Genomic DNA, 21,511 nt, shown 5'->3' with positions numbered 1-21,511 from the left:
AATTCAGGTCTCAGAAACAGAAAGGAGGGCAGAGATCAATGCTGCCATCTTGTACCTTGTGCTCAGCTCCTGGACTCTACGAGGAATCCAACTTCAAATTAACACCAGCAGAGTTCGGCCAGTGATTTTGGGGCCTAGCCATTCACACGAGTCCCATATTTCCTTATCACACGTGGTTTTTTTTCATGATCATACACTCAATTCCGCATTTAATTGAAAGTGGAATGCTTTTTCGTATCTTGGACACTACAAAACTACACTATTGCAAAACTTTGATAATTTTGTCATAAAGAGCACTCTTCCCTTTCCCAAGCAGCCATGGCATTAATATGTTTGCACAAACGTTTCAGCTTTATTCAAAGATGCAAGATACTTCGCTGATTTTTATAATCTATCTAATGGTGTGGAATGACAATGGATACTCTGCACTTCCATTCATAGAGCAGTACCACACAGGAACAGATCCTTTGGTCTACAATGACTGTGCTGAATAAGATTCGATAAGATCATAGTTGAACATGGAAATTAAATCTATTTGCTGCTCTATTGCCATATCCTTTATTTAAACAACATTCATATGTGTCATGTCATCCCAACACATTTACCACTATTCGAGAGTCACACTTGGGCGGCACTGTGGCGCAGCAGTACAGTTGCTGTCTTACAGCGCCAGAGACCCGGGTTTGATCCTGACCACGGGTGCTGTCTGTACAGAGTTTGCACGTTCTCCCTGTGACTGCTTCGGTTTTTTCCAGGTGCTCCGGTTTCCTCCCACACTCCAAAGACATATAAGTTTGAAAGTTAATAGACTTCAGTAAAAATTGTAAAATTGTCCCTAGTGTATAGGATAGTGTTTGTGTATGCAGTGATCACTGTTCGGCATGGGCCGCACTGTGCCTCTAAAGTCACTCTCATTTCAGAGATACCACACACTGCCAGCAATTCAGCCCTGAGAGTTGCAACACTTTTTGAATGCTATGTTCCAGTTCTGATAAAGAATTTTGAGAGATGCACGATGAGTGCATAAGACACTAATGACTTGGACTGGAGCAGTTAATGGGACATGGCATTTAATATTTGTGATCAAGTTACTCATTTCTTTACAGTACTGGAAGCAGGACTTTGCATGCACACTCAGTGCTGCAGCCAATTGAACTATCCAATTTATACCCAAACAACATGTAGAGTGGAATGAGCGAACAGAACAAAAGGCGAATATGCTGGGAATATGTTAACTGTGTTTCTCTCTGCTATTGCTCCTTCATATGATTAACACTTCTCTTAGTTGAGATTTCCAGCATCTGCAATTTTTTTTCTTTTCCCATGTCCTAGAAAGGGTGGATTGTCGGAGAGGATAGGTGTCAAAAAAGGAATGATGGAGTTGTACTGTGACATGTAAAAAAACAAAATATGTCTTTCAAGAGGTGTAAAGGAAAATAAAGTTGATTCATTCCCTCAAATTTTTTAATTTATCCTGATAAAGTTATGTTTCTAATTAAAACAACAGGTGCTACCCCCCAATGGAATGAATAGCCTTCTGTGGGTGATGAGATTGATACTTACCACAAAGAGACAAGTAGTGAGGCTCAGAAAACACAAACACGGAGGTTTGCTGGAACTTAATTGGTTTGCCGTATATATAGGTAACATTTGTATCTTTGAAGAAAAAAAAGAAAAATTATTTGAAGAGGAAGGAGTTAGGAAGGAGATAGTTTGGAGATAAGTCTCGAATTGATCTGCAAAAGGGTAGTAAATGTTGCGGGATTTATACGATATGATACGATACGATAAAACTTTATTTATCCCAGGAGGAAAAATGATCGGCCAACAGTCATAGAACACAAGATACATGAAATTAAAGTGATGTGAAAAGGATTGGGGATGTACAAAGGTCAGTCTGCCCCACAACAGAAGGGGGAGGAGTTGTACAGTTTGATAGCCACAGGGAAAAAGGATGCCCTGTGGCATTCTGTACCGCATCTTGGTGGAACCAGTCTGTTGCTGAAGGTACTCCTCCAGTTGACTAGTGAGTCATGGAGGGGGTGAGCTGTATTTTACAAGATGCTGCGCAGTTTAAGGAGCATCCTCCCCTCCAAGACCACCTCCCATGAATCCATCTCCACCCCCTTAACAGAGCCAGCCTTCCTGATGAGCTTGTTAATCCTGTTGGCATCCGCGGCCTTTGCCCTACTGCCCCAGCACACGACAGAGAAGACGATGGGGACTGGCTACCACCGATTATTGGAACATCTGCAGCATCTTGCTGCAGACATTGGAGGAGCGGTGCCTTCTCAAAAAGTACAGTCGGCTCTATCCCTATTGTACACAGCCTCAGCGTTCCTGGACCAGTCCAGTTTACTGTCCTAGTACACTCCAAGGTATTTGTAGTCCCTGGTAAACTGCACATCCACACCATTGATGGAGATGGGGGACAGGAGAATAGAGTACAACTTTCAACCACACTTCCAATTTGATTTTCGTAATAGTAAATTAAATTTCTTGTTGGTTCTCAAATAGGATGCCTTGCAAGTTTATTTAAATAATATTATGCAGACATAGAAGGACAGGGATTTGCAAGATGTTGGAAGCCAGTGCTAAGAGAGTATTAGTTGTAGAACCTCCACAAATTAAATGGTTCCAAGTGCAAAAATTGCACTGATCCTATTTCTTACATATTTCATATGACTCAGTGATTATTTTAAAGTAAAGTATCCTTTATTGTCCTTGAGACATTTCAGTCTGAACGAAATTGTATACCATGCAGTCATAACATAGAAAAAAATAACAAAACACACACTTAACACAGTTTAACATCCACCACAGTGAGTCTACAAGGCACCTCCTCACTGTGATGGAAGGCAAAAGTCTTAAAGTCCTTGTTTCTTCCCTCCTTGTCTCCCTCTGCGTTGAGGCGATCCAGCTTTCTATATAGGGACCCCGCCGGGTGATGGTAAGTCTAGCGGCCGCATCCGCGCTCCGCAAACGGGCTGGTTCAAACTCCGCAGCCCGGGGCGGTTGAAGCTGCCGAAGCTGCCACCCTCCAGCCCAGCGGACGAAGCTGTCGTTGCGGGAGCTCCAGAAAACCGGTCACCAACCTGGGACCTGTGAGCTCCCGATGTTGTCGTCCACTGGGCCGTTGCAGGTCACCGCCGCCACAATGCCACCACAGCCCCGAAGTCAGCCAGCCCCGCATTGGTAAGTCCTGACTCCGATTTATCTCGGAGCCCCGAGGTCGGTCACAGTTGGTGGCCGCAAGCTCCGCTATTTGGCCTCAGCGCAGACGGAGACGGAGATGGGGGATACGACAAGAACAGGTCGCATCGCCCCAAAGGAAGAGACTAAAAATACTTTCTCCCACCGCCCCCCCACACATACACAACTAAAATAAACAAAATAAACTAAACAACAGGACAAAAGAAAACCAAAAAAAATAAAAGACAGACGGAGTGCAGGTGAGCCGCAGCTGCTTGGGCAGTGCCACCACTTCCGGAACTTTACACAACTGCAGAATAGGAATCTGCAGTGTGTAATATTGTATATGTTTTAAATACGATATGGTTGGTTTATCTTAATTGTAGTGCTGCAGTGCAGAATCTGAAGTGAATTGATTATCTACTGTTATTTCAAGGGGTAATTGTTATTAAATGGGCTGACAACAGAATTAGCAGACACTTGGATAAGTAAAATCAAGCATAGGTTTATGAAAGGCAAGTACAACTAACTCAATCGAGTTTTTGATGAAATACAGAGTGGGTCAATGAGAAAAATATGACATGTAGATTATATGCAGTTTCAAATAGCATTTGACAAGGTGCTACTTAATAGGTTTGCATTCAGGATCGAAGCCATGGAATGAATGGGGCTGTGGCACAACAAGGAATCTTGGTTGGATGACAGGAAACAAAGAGTGGTGTTGGAAGATTGTTTTTCAGATTGTTGGGAAGCCTATAGTGGAGTTACCTGCAGTTGTTACCACAAAGTTTCCTCATATCGATTAAAAGATCAGGACTTAACAGTAGAGGGCACAATTTCCAACTTTACAGTTGTAGTGAGGCATGGGGGAGATGGGAATGGACTTCAATGAGACATGGACAGGTTATGGGAATGGGTAACGGGAGAAATTTAATGCTTTAATTTAATTCTGAGGATATGACCTCTCGTCCTAGACTCTCCGACTAGTGGAAACATCCTCTCCACATCTACTCTATCCAAGCCTTTCACTATTCGGTGAGTTACAATGAGGTCCTCCCTCATCCTTCTAAACTCCAGCGAGTACAGGCCCAATGCTGTCGAACGCTCATCATATGTTAACCCACTCATTCCTGGGATCATTATTGTAAACCTCCTCTGGATCCTCTCCAGAGCCAGCTTATCCTTCCTCAGATATGGTGTACAAAATTGCTCACAATACTCCAAATGTGGCCTGACCAGCACCTTATAGAGCCTCAGCATTTATCCTTTTTTCTGTATTCTAGCCCTCTTGAAATAAATGCGAGCATTGCATTGACATTTGTGGATAAAATGGAGAAGCTGGGGTTGTCTGCATTGCAGGAAGAGGTTTAAAGTGATTTGATACAGGTATTTAAACTTATGCAATGTGTTCACAAAGCATATGGAGAGGAAAAAAAACTGCCCTGTAGTCAGAGGGCAATGGAGCATAAATCATTGGCAATGGAACAAAATGTTAATTGAGGGATAATTGTTTTAAATAATGAGTGGTTAGTGTTTGGAGTGCTCTACTAATTGTAGTATTAGTGGAGGCAGATTCAATTATGGCATTCAAAAGGGAGTTGGATGAGCAATGAACAGAAACAATTCGCAGGACAACAGGGAAAGGGTGGAGGAGTGGGATTATTTCGATTTTTCTTGCAGAGAGCCAATGAAGATTTGATGGGATAAATGAACTTACATTTTCAGACTATTCTGTGGATCTGTGAAGCTTACTTATGTTTTGTTGATCCACATGAATTATGTTTTGATCAAACACATCCCAAGTTGAAATACAATAAATGTGGAAAACCTATTCTTGTTTCTCAGTTTTCTACTGTCAGTATAATATTTTATGGATGAGAAGCTTTATCATTTATCAATTATCATTTGTGATTGCATGTCCTAAATGTGATATAATATGTGTCCATTGAACTTGCTTCTGAAAAAATAAATCAAAATTAATTTTAGAAGTGAAGAACACTGGTGATGATTTTAAATGAATAATCTAATCATTGAGTTTGTTGGAAATTTGATTGGTAAAACACTGTTCTTAATACTTAATCTGTATTTTTCGCAAACATTTCACAACATTTTGACAAATAAGGAAAGTTGAAATATTGAATTCTTATAAAACAGAAAGAATGGGAAAAAAAGCAAAAAGGGGATTGGATTTTACCTCAATATAAGTGTTAATCCTTCACAATGTGTTCAGTGCACACTTATGCTGGTAGAGCCTAGACATGATTCAAGGCCAACTGAAAATGTCTCAATGTATTGAATTCCCAGTGATTTCGTCAATAGTCGATCTGGACAATTACCTTGACATTTTTTCTAGCTGTAGCCCACAAAGAAGCAGCCTTCAACCAAAGATAGACATAAAAGTTTGGGTAACTCCGCGGGTCAGCAGCATCCTTGCAGAAAAGGAATAGGTGACGATTCAGGTTGAGAATCTTCAACCAACCTTGCTACTCAGTAGGGGCTCTTTATACAAGCAGCAAGTCTAACCAGCCTGGTTGTTACAAGGGATAAACTATGATTTATGTCATTGTGTTGTCAGTAAACTTCATAATAGGTCTGACCATATTGTTTATTTAAATTATTTTAAATCGTTCTTGTTTCAGGATGTCAATGAGAAATATGAAAGGGGTGACAAGAAGGCTTTTAAAAATGGAACAATGTGTGCTGCAACTGTCTTCATCTGTGTCACCTTTATCATACATATCATTTATTTTACTTGAAAGCAGATAAATTGTGGAGGAAATGTTTTGGTCATTGTATGCCAATCCCCGAGGCATCTTGGCAATCTCCATCAGGAAGGTAATGGAACTGACACAGGTGCAACTTGAACAATCTGATCCATATATAAGAAGTCATCAGGAAGCCTTGTTTAGTACTTTCAAGCATCCAAATTGTTTATTGCCTGCTCGATCATATAATCATTGAAAATATATGGCACATAATGATGCCATTCGGTGTCTCATATCTGCGAGCCACTCAAACAAATCCTACTTCCCAGCACCAGGTTCATGGTCCTTGGTGGTTAGGAATAAACAGAGGCAGGGCATTAACAAAGCTGGTTCACAAATGGACAGAAGTTTAGTTTAGTTTCGAGATACAGAGCGGAAACAGGACCTTCAGCTCATCGAGTCCAAGCCGATCACGATCACCCATACGCTAATTCTATCCTGCACATCAGGGACAGTTTGCAGAAGCCAATTAACCTACAAACTTGCACGTCTTTGTAATGAGGGAGGAATTGGGAGCACCTGGTGAAAACCCACGCAGTCACAGGGAGAACGTACAAACTCCATACAGACAGCACCCATAGTCAGGATCGAATCTGGGTCTCTGGCACTCTAAGGCAGCAACTCAACCATTGCACCACTGTGCCACAAAATAAATATTTCTGCTTAAGTCTCTAACCTCCATTGGAGAAATGAACCATGGAGGGTGTTGTTAGTCCCAGAACCAGCAGACTTGCTTGCTCCAATGCAGTCATCCCAAAATGTCAGAACGTGAATGTTTTTTCACACACAACACAGGTGTTTTTACTCAAAAGTAATAGTTCTGTTTGATCCTTTACCCAAGATCCAATAAGGTGAACACCCCATCCTGGTTGACACCCTTGAAACCAGGATCCATGTGAAAGATCCTTTAGTTACATAGGTGTTTTTGTGGTATGTGTGTAGGAGTGCAGAAATATTTCATCAAGCAAATGCAGAGGTTGCTGAAAACATGAGAATATTTGGAAATAACCTACAGGTGGGTGAAACCAAAGATACTAGAGGGGTCAGAAACCTCAATGAATTGGTGCATTCAAGCCACTGACCATAATGGCATTTACTCATATATTAAAAACTTACATCTGCAAGCACTATGTATGAAATTAAAATGCCTCTGTTTAAAATGTTTAATTAATCTGACTGTATATACTTTAATTGATAAATATATATTCATCAATTGGCTTGATGCAAATCCACACTGATAAACAAAATTGCTAATGCAGGGGATATCTAGTTTCTATTATAAATGCTGATATTGGATTTCGTTTAACAGAAAATAAGAAATTATTATTGAATCAACAGAAAGTTTCAGTAATTATGATTGCAGTCATCAGTTGATGGGTGGAAAAATATTACGGTGGTGATAAGTGAGGTAGTTCAATAGGTAGGATTGGACTCTAAATAATACTGATTATAAGGTATTTAGGAAAGACAGTATAGTTAAGGAGGGAAAGGGGTTGTCAGTACTGATGAAGGAGGATGTTAATGTTGAGCAGAATGTTTTTGACTGAATCCATCAGGTTAGAGTTAAGAAAAATATGGATGCGCTTTATTGTTCATGAAATAGTGGGATGGAGAAAAATAAATCTGCAATCAGGTTAACGAGAGATACAAGAGTTGTGAGAATGAGTTGGTGATGATTCAAAGCCGATTGTGATAGCATTAAACTAAAATAAAATGAGACTAAGGAATTGATGTCCTAGATCTGTGTGTTCTTGCACCAGAGGAAGGAGATATTGCTGCATCAGTTTCTGGGGCACTAAATGCCAGAGGGGGAAGATAAATTGGTAATCTTAATATCATACGGTTTAAATTAGTAATGGCAAAGAGCCAGTAGCAATCAACAACAAAAAAAACTACTGGGACAGGCCATTGTCAGTGGGCTGAGAGATCAGGCCATGGATAATTTTAATCTAAGTTTAGCTCGCAATGGGGCAACTTTTAAAGAGGAGGTGGGTTTGTACTGTCCTGGGTTTGTGCTGTCCTGAGGGGAAAAAGATAGAGTGAAATAAAACCAAAGCTTCCTGAAAACGAAAATAAATAGAAGTGTACACAACTAATGATGGATTGATATTAGCGCTGAGTGCCAGATAGTAAAAGAGTTAATTGGGAAATAGTAACAGGTGAATATACTGTCAACTAATGTAAAAGCAAACCAATAGTCTTTTTAGAGTCTTATTCACACAGAGAGTTGTGAGTCTGTGGAATTCTCTACCTCAGAGGGCGGTGAATGCCGGTTCTCTGGATACTTTCAAGAGAGAGCTAGATAGGGCTCTTAAAGATAACGGAGTCAGGGTATATGGGGAGAAGTCAGGAACGGGGTACTGATTGTGGATGATCAGCTATGATCACATTGAATTGCAGTGCTGGCTCGAAGGGCTATTGTCTAATGTCTATCTATCTATCTATCTATATATAGAGTAGAAAATGGTGAATAGATAGTAAGGAGAATGAAATAGGGAACAAAAGATGATTTCTGTCTGGGGGCAGAGGCGTAGCTGGAATATTTAATGAATGTTTCATATCTGGATTTACCATGGAATGGAATTAAAGTCTCGCTAAAAGGGGAAAAGAAGCATTAGAGATAATGGTTGAGGTGAAAAGTGATAAGGTGGAGTTATTAGAAAGGCTGCTTACGCTTAAAGATGGGGTGGAAATTATAGTAGATTGGAGGGGCAACGTTTTCCAATTCCCCACCCTACAGGGGTAACGTCAAAGGGTGGGACAATGCGAAACATTACACGACTGCCCACATGGGGAGTAAGAACAAAGAAGACAGCTACAGAAAAGTTAGTTTAACTTTGGTAGACACAAAAAGCTGGAGTAACTCAGCGGGACAGGCAGCATCTCTGAAGAGAAGGAATGGGTGACGTTTCGCGTCAAGATTCAGACGTCTGAAGAAGGGTCTCAACCCTAAACATCACCCATTACTTCTCTCCAGAGATGCTGCCTGTCCCGTTGAGTTATTCCAGCTTTTTGTGTCTATCTTAGGTTTAAACCAGAATCTGCAATTCCTTCTTACACAGTTTAACTTTGGTATTGGGAAAGCCTCTTGAAACATATTTGGGGATAAAAAGATCACTTGGAGGTGTTGGAATCATAAGAGGAGGCTAGACAAGATGCGTTAAAGACAAATAGTGCTTGGCTCAACTGATGGTGTTTTTGATGATAGGTAGATTAATAACAGATTCATTCAGTATATAGATTTTCAAAAGGCATGATACAAATTTCACATCTGTTAGTTAGAAAAAAATGGAAGCTCCTGGAATAAAAGGGACAGTTGCAACATGTATAAAAAATTGACTTCGAAATGAACCAAAACCTAGCTGCAAATTATTGTTTTTCAGACTAGAGGATGCTGCGCAGTACTGTTCCCCAAGGATGGGAGTTGGGGTGATAGACATTTTTGAAATATTAATGACTAGGACATGGGTGTCTCAGAATAACATTTTCACCTTAGAAATATTACATGCGTGCACAATTTTTCAAATGAAAACTTGTAATAATACCACACACTTCTGCCAGGAGTGACAAAAACATCTCAGGTTTGCATTTTCCACAGAAACCATAAACCACTCCATACGCAAAACAGCAAGTGACAGCCACAGATTGGCAATGAGCAAGCACCACAAAGCCAACCAATCAAATTGTTGAAATCTTTTGGAACCAACAATTACCACATGGAGAACCAGTCAAATTGTTAAAAATGTTAAAAAATACACTGAGCCATTATTTTCCTTCTTCATTAAATATCAGTCAAGTAGCCTGTCTACACTTGTTCCGGGTTCACAATGAGAAGCCAGAAGGAACATTAGCAGGGGAATCATAACCCAGAGCCACATTACTCAGGGCAGGAAGCTAGAAAAAATAAAGAAAGAACGCACTAAAGAAAGCAGAATGCCATATACGGGATTAGGAATATCACTCATAGGGGGGGGGGGGGGGTGATAATCAGCAAAGCTAACGAGTTTTGTTGAAAGGTCAGTAAAGTTCCTACAGCTCTTGAAAAAGTAGAGGTCTTCCTCCTACTGGAATCACACAAGACTGCAGATGCTGGAATCTTCAGCAAAACACAAAGTACTGGAGGAACTCAGCGGGTCAGGCAACAACTGGGGAGAGAATGGACAGGTGATTTTACAGGTCAGAATCCTTCTCAGACATGATCACAAACAACAGAGGTCTGAGCATTGATCCCTATGGAATACCTCTGGTCACAGATCACCAGCCAGAATAGTATCCTTTCACGATTACCTTCTGTCTTTTATGGGGAAGTCAGTTCTGAATGTAAACCACCAAGTCTTAAGGGCCTGTCCCACTTGCCGATTTTTTCAGCGACTGTTGGCATAATTGACTGACATATCAGGTCACCGAAAAAGTTGCGGCATGATGCGGCATGGCACAGCAGTGATGACGTATTGACGCGCGGTGTCTCCTCAAGTGTCGCAACATTTTTTTGTCGCCGCTGGATTTTGAAATGTTCAAAATCTTTCGGCAACCTGATATGTCAGTCAATTACGCCAGCAGTTGCCGAAAAAAATCGCCAAGTGGGACAGGCCCTTTAATCTTCTGGATGCAAGCATCTTATGCCCCTGTCCCACTTAGGAAACCTGAACAGAAACCTCTGGAGACTTTGCGCCCCACCCAAGGTTTCCGTGCAGTTCCTGGAGGTTCTCTGCAACCTCCGGCAACCACCTGCAACCTCCGGCAACCACCTTCAACTAGCATCGCAACCGGCTTCGACTAAAAATTACCGATTTTTAAAACGGCAACCTATTTTTAATCTTGGCTCGTTTTGAATTTTTTGAAATAATCGCCGGAACATAGAAGAAGCGGAAACCACTTTCGACCATTAGGAAGACTGACAAAAACCTCCGGGAACCTCACGGAAACCTTGGGTGGGGCGCAAAGTCTCCAGAGGTTTCCGTTCAGGTTTCCCAAGTGGGACAGGGGCATTAATCTTCTGGATCAACCTACCATGAGAGAGCTTGTCAAATCCCCTACTAAAGTCAGCAGAGACAATATCCACTGTCTTAGCCTTATCAATCACCTTTATCACTTCTTCAAAAAGTTCAATCAAGTTATTAGGACATGACCTATCCTGCAAAAGCCATACTAATTAGCTTGATCTACCAAATGTGAGTAAATCCTATCCCTAAGAAACCCCATCGTACCCTCTCTCTAGCTACCCTCTTGGTTTTAATGTACGTACAGTGCATTCAGAAAGTATTCAGACCCCTTCACTTTTTCCACATTTTGTTACGTTACAGCCTTATTCTAAAATTGATTAAATTCTTTTTTTTTTATCATCAAACTACACACAATACCCCATAATAAAAAAAGTGAAAGCAGATGTTTAGAATTAAAAAGAAATTAAAAAGAAATAACTGAAATATCACATTTACATAAGTATTCAGACCCTTTAGTACTTTGTTGAGGCACCTTTGGCAGTGATTACAGCCTCAAATCTTCTTGGGTATGACGCTACAAGATTGGAACACCTGTATTTGAGTAATTTCTCCCATTCTTCTCTGCAGATCCTCTCAAGCTCTGTCAGATTGGATGGGGAGCATCGATGCACAGCTATTTTCAGGTCCAGAGATGTTCGATCGGGTTCAAGTCCGGGCTTTGGCTGGGTCACTCAAGGACATTCACAGACTTGTCACAAAGCCACTCCTACATTGTCTTGGCTGTGTACTTGGGGTCGTTGTCCTGTTGGAAGGTAAACCTCCACCCCAGTCTGAGGTCCAGAACTCTCTGGAGCAGGTTTTCATCAAGGATCTCTCTGTACTTTGCTCCGTTCATCTTTCCCTTGATCCTAACTAGTCTCCCAGTTCCTGCCACTGAAAAACATCCCCACAGCATGATGCTGCCACCACCATGCTTCACCGTAGGTATGGTATTATCCAGGTGATGAGCGGTCCACCAGACATGATGCTTGCCATTCAGGCCAAAGTGTTCAATCTTAGTTTCATCAGACCTGAAAATTTTGTTTCTCATGGTCTGAGAGTCCTTTAGGTGCCATTGTGGCAAACTCCAAGCGGCCTGTCATGTGCCTGTCAGGGCCTAATTGGTGGAGTGCTGCAGATATAGTTGTCCTTTTGGAAGTTTCTCCCATCTCCACAGAGGACCACTGGAGCTGTGTCAGGTTCTTGGTCACCTCCCTGACCAAGGCCCTTCTCCCCCCATTGCTCAGTTTGGCCAGGCGGCCAGCTCTATGAAGAGCTGGTGGTTCCAAAGTTCTTCTATTTAAGAATGACTGAGGTCACTCTGTTTTTCGGGACTGCAATGCTGCAGAAATTATTTTATACCCTTCCCCAGATCTGTGTCATGACACAATCCCGTCTCGGAGGTCTACAGTCAGTTCCTTCGTCTTCATGGCTTAGTTTTTGCTCTGACATGCACTGTCAACTGTGGGACCTTATATAGACAGGTGTGTACCTTTCCAAATCATGTCCAATCAATTTAATTTACCAATAGTGGACTCCAATCATGTTGTAGAAACATCTCAAGGATAATCAATGGAAACAGGATGAACCTAAGCTCAATTTTGAGTGTCATAGCAAAGGGTCTGAATACTTATATAAATGTGATATTTCAGTTATTTATTTTTAATTACTTTACAAAAAATTCTGAACACCTGTTTTTGCTGCTTCAATCTGGGATATTGTGTGTAGTTTGATGATTAAAAAAAAGAATTTAATCCATTTAAAAATAAGGCTGTAACATAACACAATGTGGAAAAAGTGAAGGGGTCTGAATGCTTTCTGAATGCACTGTATAAAATGCCATGGCATTCTCTTTAATCAGACAGGCCAAATAAATGTCATTGCCCCCTTTAAACCCTCCTGAATCTGTCCTTGAGTTATTTCCTGTTTTCTTCACATTCCTCAAAGACCCTCTCTGATTTCTTGCTAAACCTTATATATGTTTCCCTTTATGACCAAATTTACAACCTCTCTCGTCATCCAATGTGCCCTTACCTTGCCATCCTTGTCCCTCTGAACATGCCAGTCTTGAATTCAGATTAGACCCAATATCAGACCCTCCCTTTTTTCTCTCCTAAACTCCTAAGAATATGTACAATTTGCTCTTCCCCAATTTAGTGCAATCCCCAAGGCTGGACTTAGCTTTATTTGTAACTGCTGATACCGCACCGATTTTTCGGCACCTTAGGTTCCAGAGCCTTGCCGGATTAACCATTTTGCCAGACCAACAGAGGTCACATAATAATAATTCAACACCTCTGACCCTCTAACTATATCCCTTCTGTGCCTCTAAAGAACCATGGACTGCTAGATACTTAAATAAAACAAATATTAAATTAATAGCAAAACTTGTATTTCTTGCACGGGCAACCCTGGCGCTGGTTAACAAGTTGCCCTCGGAAGTCCTGATGAGGTCGAAATCAGCCACCTCACCCAGCCTAGGCACCACATTTTCTGGGGGAATTCTGGAGGGAATTTCAGATGTGCTCCCATAATTTTGTCTGGATTAAAGATGGTGCCGGACCATCATTTGCCGGAAAATTGGAGGTGTACTTGTATTTTAAAGCTTAAATCGTGATCAGATCAGTGTTCCCAAAATGCTCTCCCATTGAAACACCAGCCACCTGGTCAGGCTTATTTCCCAACAAAGTCCCTCCATTGGTTAAACTATTCACATATTGTTTCAAGAACCCCTCTTGGGTGCATCGAACAAATTCTGCCAATCTAAGCCTTTTGCACTAAGGAAATCCCAGTGAATAATTTTAGGATACAGTGAATTAAGTAGTACAGTCCCAGTAATTAACTACTAATAGTGCAAGATATTTAAGGGTACAGTTGATACTACATCAAGAATGTTTTAGGATTGCGCCTGGTGTTTCACAAATCTAAACACGACAAACAATTTATATTAAAAGAATCCAGGTGCATGAGATAACTAAAACTAAAGAGTAACATATCTTCCGCTGCAGTATTCAGGTGCTCTATATGTTTTGTGGATGGTCCATAGTCATTAAGTCATTGTGGGGAAGCATGAAGCACGACAAACCAAAATGTGGAAACCACAAATAAGGAAAAATTGGGTAGTTATTATTTATGCAGGGACATTGTAATTTGTTGATGACAGAACATGAACAAAAACATAACTGTGAACACCACAAGCATTGTCTCTGCACTAGGGTTAAACTCTGTAAATGTACCTCAGATCTGTTGATCGTGGCAATAGTTTCTTCTTTCCACTGAAATATCCTTCAAAGTGTTCCAACCTGAGTCTGTGTGAATAGTCGATATAGCCAGAAATTTCTTGACCATGAGCATTGTAGTCGCGGATAAACAGAATGGACTGTAAAATTAGAAAACACATATTTTTGTATTATAAATTAACATGTAAAATAAAGCTGGTCAGTCTTAAAATACTATTAATAATAATGAACTCCAGTGTTTTATTTAATTGATGTCCACAGTTTTACTTCTAATAATTATTTGATAAAAAGACGTGGAGCATAATATTATTTAAGTATTTTATATTACAAAAGATATTGAAATTATTAATGATATCAATATTTTCTAAAATGTTTATTTCACAATTATATTCATATGAGGTAATTAAAAGTTGAGTTGATCATTTTGAGGATGGATGTTTTCTTTTTCATTTTAAAGGATAGTAGTTTAAATTATTCCAGAAATAAACAAACATATTTCCTTCCTTTCCAACTTTTTTCTACGAATTGTAATCATTGTGTTTTCCATTCAACAATGATTTATCAGTTTTTATCCGTTTGCACGGCAGTGGCATAATTCAGTGACATGAAAGTCCGAAGAATTGACATGACCTATTCCCTTATATTATTATGTAGGAGCCAACTGTTCACTTGCAGCAATTAATAATATCACCCTCAAAAAGGCAGATGGGAAGTTCATTTTGGAGGGTAATTTCTATTAAAACACAGGGTCTGCATAAACATATTAAACTAAGCACGATGCTTGGTCATTGTACTATATTTAAGACTGTCCACATTCACTTCATTAATTATTCTTGTCCACTTATAACAAACGGAACATGAAAATCATAGATAATATTCAGGAATTAAGAAGATGGGAAGTGCTGAAGGGTACGAGGTGGCGATTAGCTGAAGGTGGTGGTTGCAGAAATGGGCTCTTAAAAATTGATTATTGGCACAGACTGAAACATTAAAAAAGAACTATTTACTGAATATAATTTTCCTTTATTTCATTAAAACATTCAGTCCTTCTTTATAAACATCAAACTATGTAATTTGTTTTTATCATGTAGATCACTGTAAATAAGGTTTTGATTTCTTATTGCCTTGATCAAAATCCCATTTACTGATGTACAGTACTTTATTTTCTGGCAAGAAAATCTAAGATTTTACTTTCTCGAAGAGAAGAAGAAGAAAAAGAAGAAGAACAATAATAATGTAATGATATATCAATCATCTAAAACATACATTGCCCACGGGTGAAAAAGACAATAATGTATCTCTAACTAAATGTGGACTCATTTTCCCATTATATCAATCACTCAGACTGATTTGGTGGCAGGTATTTCTGAAGAAGGGCCTTAAGCTGTCTAAGCTTTGTCTTTCACTTTTCTGTTTTTATTAAAATTTACTTTCTATTCAATGATATACATATTGGGACATTCACAATGCAATTTGTCATAGAAAACAGGAAGATGTCAAGTCCCTTAAGGCTCAATTCACAAATCGATCATTCAGTGCAGAAATAAAGCACAGTGATAAGGACATTATAATTAATGAGTGCCATGGGCAGCAGAAGGGAAGTAATTGACTAAAGTGTCTGTTCCTCTATTATTCATCTTTTGTGGCAGTTGGATGACACCTTGCTGTAAGATTTCTTGTGGGTGAACAGTCTCATGATTCCAAATGAAAAAATAAACATTCAAAGTGCTTCATGGGTAGGTCACTGAGCTGCTTACATGGCAGGTCAATACTTGGAGTTGGAAATGAAGTTTGGTCTTTATGACCTCTCCCTCAATGTCAGCAAGAGGAAGGAGTTACTTATTGACTTCAGGAAACATGATGGTGCACACATTCTAGTCATCATCAATGATGATGATCAACAATGAGATGGTCAACAGCTTCACGTTCACCGGCGTAATCATCACTAATTATGTTCTCCTGGATCATCTACATTAACAACTATGGCCAGGAAAGTACGCTGACACCTCTATTTCCTCAGAAAACTAAGGAAGTTTGGCATGTCTCTAATAACTCTTACTAATTTTCACAAATCCATCATAGAGAGGATCCTATTGATCCTAGAGAAACTACAGCTTAGTTTGGCATTGTAGAGTGCTGTGGATGTAGCCTCAACCTCATCCACCATCCACATTTCAGGCAGCCTTGGGAAATCAGCCAACAAGGACCATTTATACCCTGGTCATTCCCTCTTAGAAACATAGAAACATAGAAAATAGGTGCAGGAGGAGGCCATTTGGCCCTTCAAGCCAGCACCGCCATTCGTTGTGATCATGGCTGATCATCCCCAATCAATAACCCGTGCCTGCCTACTCCCCATATCCCTTGATTTCACTAGCCCATAGAGCTCTATCTAACTCTCTCTTAATTCCATCCAGTGATTTGGCCTCCACTGCCCTCTGTGGCAGGGAATTCCACAAATTCACAATTCACAAACATTTTTTCTCACCTCAGCCTTAAATGGCCTCCCCTTTATTCTAAGACTGTGGCCCCTGGTTCTGGACTCGCCCAACATTGGGAACATTTTTCCTGCATCTAGCTTGTCCAGTCCTTTTATAATTTTATATGTTTCTATAAGATATCCCCCTCATCCTTCTAAACTCCAGTGAATACAAGCCTAGTCTTTTCAATCTTTCCTCATATGACAGTCCCGCCATCCCAGGGATCAATCTCGTGAACCTACCCTGCACTGCCTCAATCACAAAGATGTCCTTCCTCAAATTAGGAGACCAAAACTGTACACAATACTCCAGATGTGGTCTTACCAGAGCCCTATATAACTACAGAAGAGCCTCTTTACTCCTATACTGAAATCCTCTTGTTATGAAGGCCAACATTCCATTAGCTTTCTTCACTGCCTGCTGTACCTGCACGCCAACTTTCAGTGACTGGTGTACAAGGACACCCAGATCTTGTTGTACCTCCCCCTTACCTAACCTAACCCCATTGAGATAATAATCTGCCCTCTTGTTTCTGCCGCCAAAGTGAATAACCTCACATTTATCTATATTATAATGCATCTGCCACACATCTGCCCACTCACTCAACCTGTCCAGGTCACACTGCAACCTCCTAACATTCTCTTCACAGTTCACACTGCCACCCAGGTTTGTGTCATCTGGAAACTTGCTAATGTTGCTCCTAATTCCCTCTTCCAAATCATTAATATATATGGTAAACGGCACTCCACTCGCCACTGCCTGCCATTCTGAAAAGGACCAGTTCACTCCTACTCTTTGCTTCCTGTCTGCCAACCAATTTTCTATCCACATCAACACCCTACCTCCAATACCATGTGCTCTAATTTTAATCACCAGTCTCCCGTGCGGGACCTTATCAAAGGCTTTCTGAAAGTCTAGATACACCACATCCACTGGCTCCCCATCCATTTTACTTGTCACATCCTCAAAAAATTCCAGAAGATTAGTCATGCATGATTTTGCTTTCATAAATCCATGCTGACTTGGACTAATTCTTTTACTGCTATCCAAATGCCCCATTATTACCTCTTTAATAATTGACTCCAGCATCTTTCCCACCACCGAAGTCAGGCTAACTGGTCTGTAATTCCCCGTTTTCTTTCTCGCTCCTTTCTTGAAAAGTGTGTAACATTAGCTATCCTCCAGTCCACAGGAACTAGTCTATTGAACATTGTAAAATGATCACCAATGCGTCCACTACTTCTAGAGCCACCTTCCTGAGGACCCTGGGATGCAGACCGTCAGGCCCAGGGGATTTATCATCCTTCAGTCCCATTAGCCTACCCAATACTATTTCTCGCCTAATGAAAATGTATTTCAGTTTCTCTACCCCCTTAGATCCTCTGTCCTCCAGTACTTCTGGGAGATTGTTTGTGTCTTCCTTAGTGAAGACAGATCCGAAGTACCTTTCAACTCTTCTGCCATTTCCTCGTTCCCCATAATAATTTCAGCCGTATCTGCCTTCAAGGGACCCACAGTTGACTTTGCTACTCTTTTTCCCTTAACATATCAAAATAAGCTTTTATTGTCCTTCTTTATATCCCTGGCCAGCTTCCCCTCGTACTTCATCTTTTCAGCCCTTATTGCCCGATTTGTTTCCTTCTGTTGCCCTATGAAAGTTTCCCAATCCTCTGGCTTCCGGCTACTCTTCGCTGTGTTATACATCTTTTCTTTTAGTTCCTCGTACTTCATCTTTTCAGCCCTTATTGCCCGATTTGTTTCCTTCTGTTGCCCTATGAAAGTTTCCCAATCCTCTGGCTTCCGGCTACTCTTCGCTGTGTTATACATCTTTTCTTTTAGTTTTATTCTATCCCTAACTTCTCTTGTCAGCCACAGTTGCCTCCTACTCCCCTTAGAATCTTTCTTCCTTTTTGGAATGAAATGATCCTGCGTCTTCCGGTTTATGCCCAGAAATTCCTGCCATTGCTGTTCCACCGTCATTCGTGCTAGGATCCCTTTCCAGTCTACCTTGGCCAGCTCCTCCCTCATGCCTTCATAGTCCCCTTTGTTCAACTGTTTCACTGACACCTCCGATTTAACCTTCTCCTTCTCAAATTGCAGATTTAAACTAATCATATTATGATCACTACCTCCAAGCGGTTCCTTTACCTCTAGTTCTCTTATCAAAACTTCTCTTCTCCTCTCTCCTGTGGGGCAGATGTAAAATCTTAAAAACATATATCACCAGATTCAGGATCTGCTTTTTCCCTGCTTACTGTTATCAGATTACGAACTGTTTTCTCATAAGCTAAATTCTTATTTTCTAACGTACCTCATTGCAACCCTTGCACTTTTTAAAATCTGTACTTTCTCGGTAACTGTAATCCTACAGCTCTGTAACATTATGTTCTGCACTCTGGCATTTTTCTCTTGGGTCTATCCATTGTATGGCTTAATTATACTCATGTATAGTATGATTTGACTGGATAGAATGGAAAACATGTTTTCCACTGCACTGCCGTACTCGCGACAATAATAAACCAATATCAATACCAAGATCAAATAAATTGTGCAATTATCACAATATCTGAAATTGCAAGGGTAAATTTATTATTATTGTAATTCTAATTACTTTATTAGGCAAGTATATGAACATACAAGGGATTTGATTTGCCAACAGTCATATAAAAAAGCAACAAGATACATAACCACATAAAAATTAAACATAGACTTAAACAGCCACTACAACAGTGTGTGAGGATCCCAGGGCACACAGCATAAGCGGAGACCCACAGCTATCAGTTCAATATCCGGGCCACACACACGCTCCTTCACTGTGATGTGACCAAAGTTGTACCGACCGCTGTCACTCTCTCTGCATTCCCTGTCCATCCGAACAGTCAGAAAGCCATCCACACTCGCGCTAGACTCCGGGATGTCCTCATGGAGCCATGTCTCCGCAAACGCCGAGAACACTGCACTCACGCACTCCCTCCGAGTCCTCACCAGCGCAGGCAGCACGTCCATCTTGTTTTTTCGGCGTCCTCACATTCCCCACTGTGATGGAAGGCAAACATCCTATACCTTCTTTCCTCTTTTTCTCCCGCGGTCGGGGTAATCAAAACTTCCGCAGTCAGGGCGATCAAAGCTCCCGCATCGGGACGATCGAAGCACCCGAGATCGGGTCGAAGCTCCTGCGGTTGGAGCTCCTGCAGTCGATCCCTCACAAAGGGACCGCCAGCTCCACAATGTTAAAGCCGCAGTGCAGATGGATATACGATTAAAAAGTTGCATCTCTGTCGAGGAAAGAGATAAAAAAGGTTTCCCCCAACCCCCCCCCCCCCCCCCCACATAATAGAAAAACTAAAAATACACTAATAACATACAAGTAAAACTGTAAACAGGACAAACAGCAAAAGAAGAAAAAGACGAGACAGGCTGTTGGCGCGGCTGCCATGTCCGACGCCTGCTGTGGCGATATGATACAGCAATTTTGCTCTTTTGAAGAGATTTGTTTTCAATTAAACTATCTTGAAGTAATTATCAACAGTAGTTAATTCACTTATTTACCAAATGCTTGATTACTTTTAAATAAGACATCAAAATACAGTTTTAATGAAAGAAATATCGTGACCTTCCAGCTTTAGTTAGCGAGATACAAATCACTGTGAAACTGAATTCTAAATATATTTATGCATTTGCCAAGTAGATCCTATCAAATACAGGTTTGGCTGTTGGCCCAACAAGATAGTGCACCCACGCTTCTGCACAAGTAAAAGATTGAATTAGCCAGGTGGAAACGGTACAATAGTTGGAAATGGAAAATGTTCAGATCGTTTTCCTTGATATGGTAATAGCCGCCCATGAAAGGCAATGAAAAAAAACAGATTACTGCAAAACCATAAGTTAGCAAACAAAATAAATGATTAAATAAAATGTGGATGGAATAAAATTTCCCAATCTACAAAATGTATTTTTCAGAAGGGCTGGAGAAAGGGCCTTCTCTCCTTGCAGTGACTTCCTCTTCCAGTCAGCTCCTGGGCATTTACTGCTTGAAGTGCTCAGCTGATCTTCAACCAGACTCACTCCCTAACCTTTCAGGCTCTTTTTAGTTTTGGATTATAATCTCTGCTGCAGAATTGTGAGGGGTTTTCCAAGCTCCTTTGGGGCAGCAGGGATTATGCCAGGTAAAAGGTAGTGAATCATACTGATTAAACAATGAGTGAGCAAAGTTTGCTTGGAATTATGTGGATCTGAAAGGAAAGCAAAAAATACACCTTGCTGGTACTTCACCCCAAAGAGGCACCCACAATTGAATACCAAATTACAGGCAATAACAATGGGGAATGCTCTAAATTATAATCCACAGAAAACATGTGACTAAAATTGGTACCTTAAAATTATCTTATTACTTACACTAAGTTACTAACTACATAATGACACATATGAATGGGCAGAACATATGAAAGACTGGGAACGCTGATGCCCTGTACAAGAAGGGACTGAGCTGGCTGTACTTTTTGAGAAGGCTCCGCTCTTTCAACGTCTGCAGTGAGATGCTGTAGATGTTCAACCAATCGGTGGTAGCCAGTGCCATCCTCTTTGCTGCCATGTGCTGGGGCAGCGGGGCGAAGGCTTTGGATATCAATGGGATCAACAAACTCATCAGGAAGGCTGGCTCCATCCTGGGGGCGGAGTTGGATTCATGGGAGGTGGTATTGGAGGGGAGGATGCTCCTCAAACTGCAGACCATCCTGGACAATACAGCTCACCCCCTCCATGACACACAGGTCAACCTGAGGAGTACCTTCAACAACAGACTGGTTCCACCAAGATGCAGGACAGAACACCACAGGAGATCTTTCTTCCCTGTG

The 21,511-nt window shown here is 40.8% G+C and overlaps 1 protein-coding gene across 1 annotated transcript in view; it reads right to left on the bottom strand.

The window, feature by feature from the left end:
* cfap299 (cilia and flagella associated protein 299) overlaps positions 1–21,511 on the bottom strand; it is a 713,772-nt gene that overhangs the window by 128,644 nt on the left and 563,617 nt on the right. Inside the window, exon 4 of the mRNA XM_033024019.1 lies at positions 14,176–14,318. Within this exon, the coding sequence (XP_032879910.1) occupies positions 14,176–14,318 (143 nt within the window). The remainder of the gene's footprint in view (positions 1–14,175; positions 14,319–21,511) is intronic.

Source organism: Amblyraja radiata, chromosome 1 (genome assembly GCF_010909765.2).
Source record: "Amblyraja radiata isolate CabotCenter1 chromosome 1, sAmbRad1.1.pri, whole genome shotgun sequence".
NCBI lineage: Eukaryota > Metazoa > Chordata > Chondrichthyes > Rajiformes > Rajidae > Amblyraja > Amblyraja radiata.
This window is presented reverse-complemented; position numbering and strand designations above follow the sequence as displayed.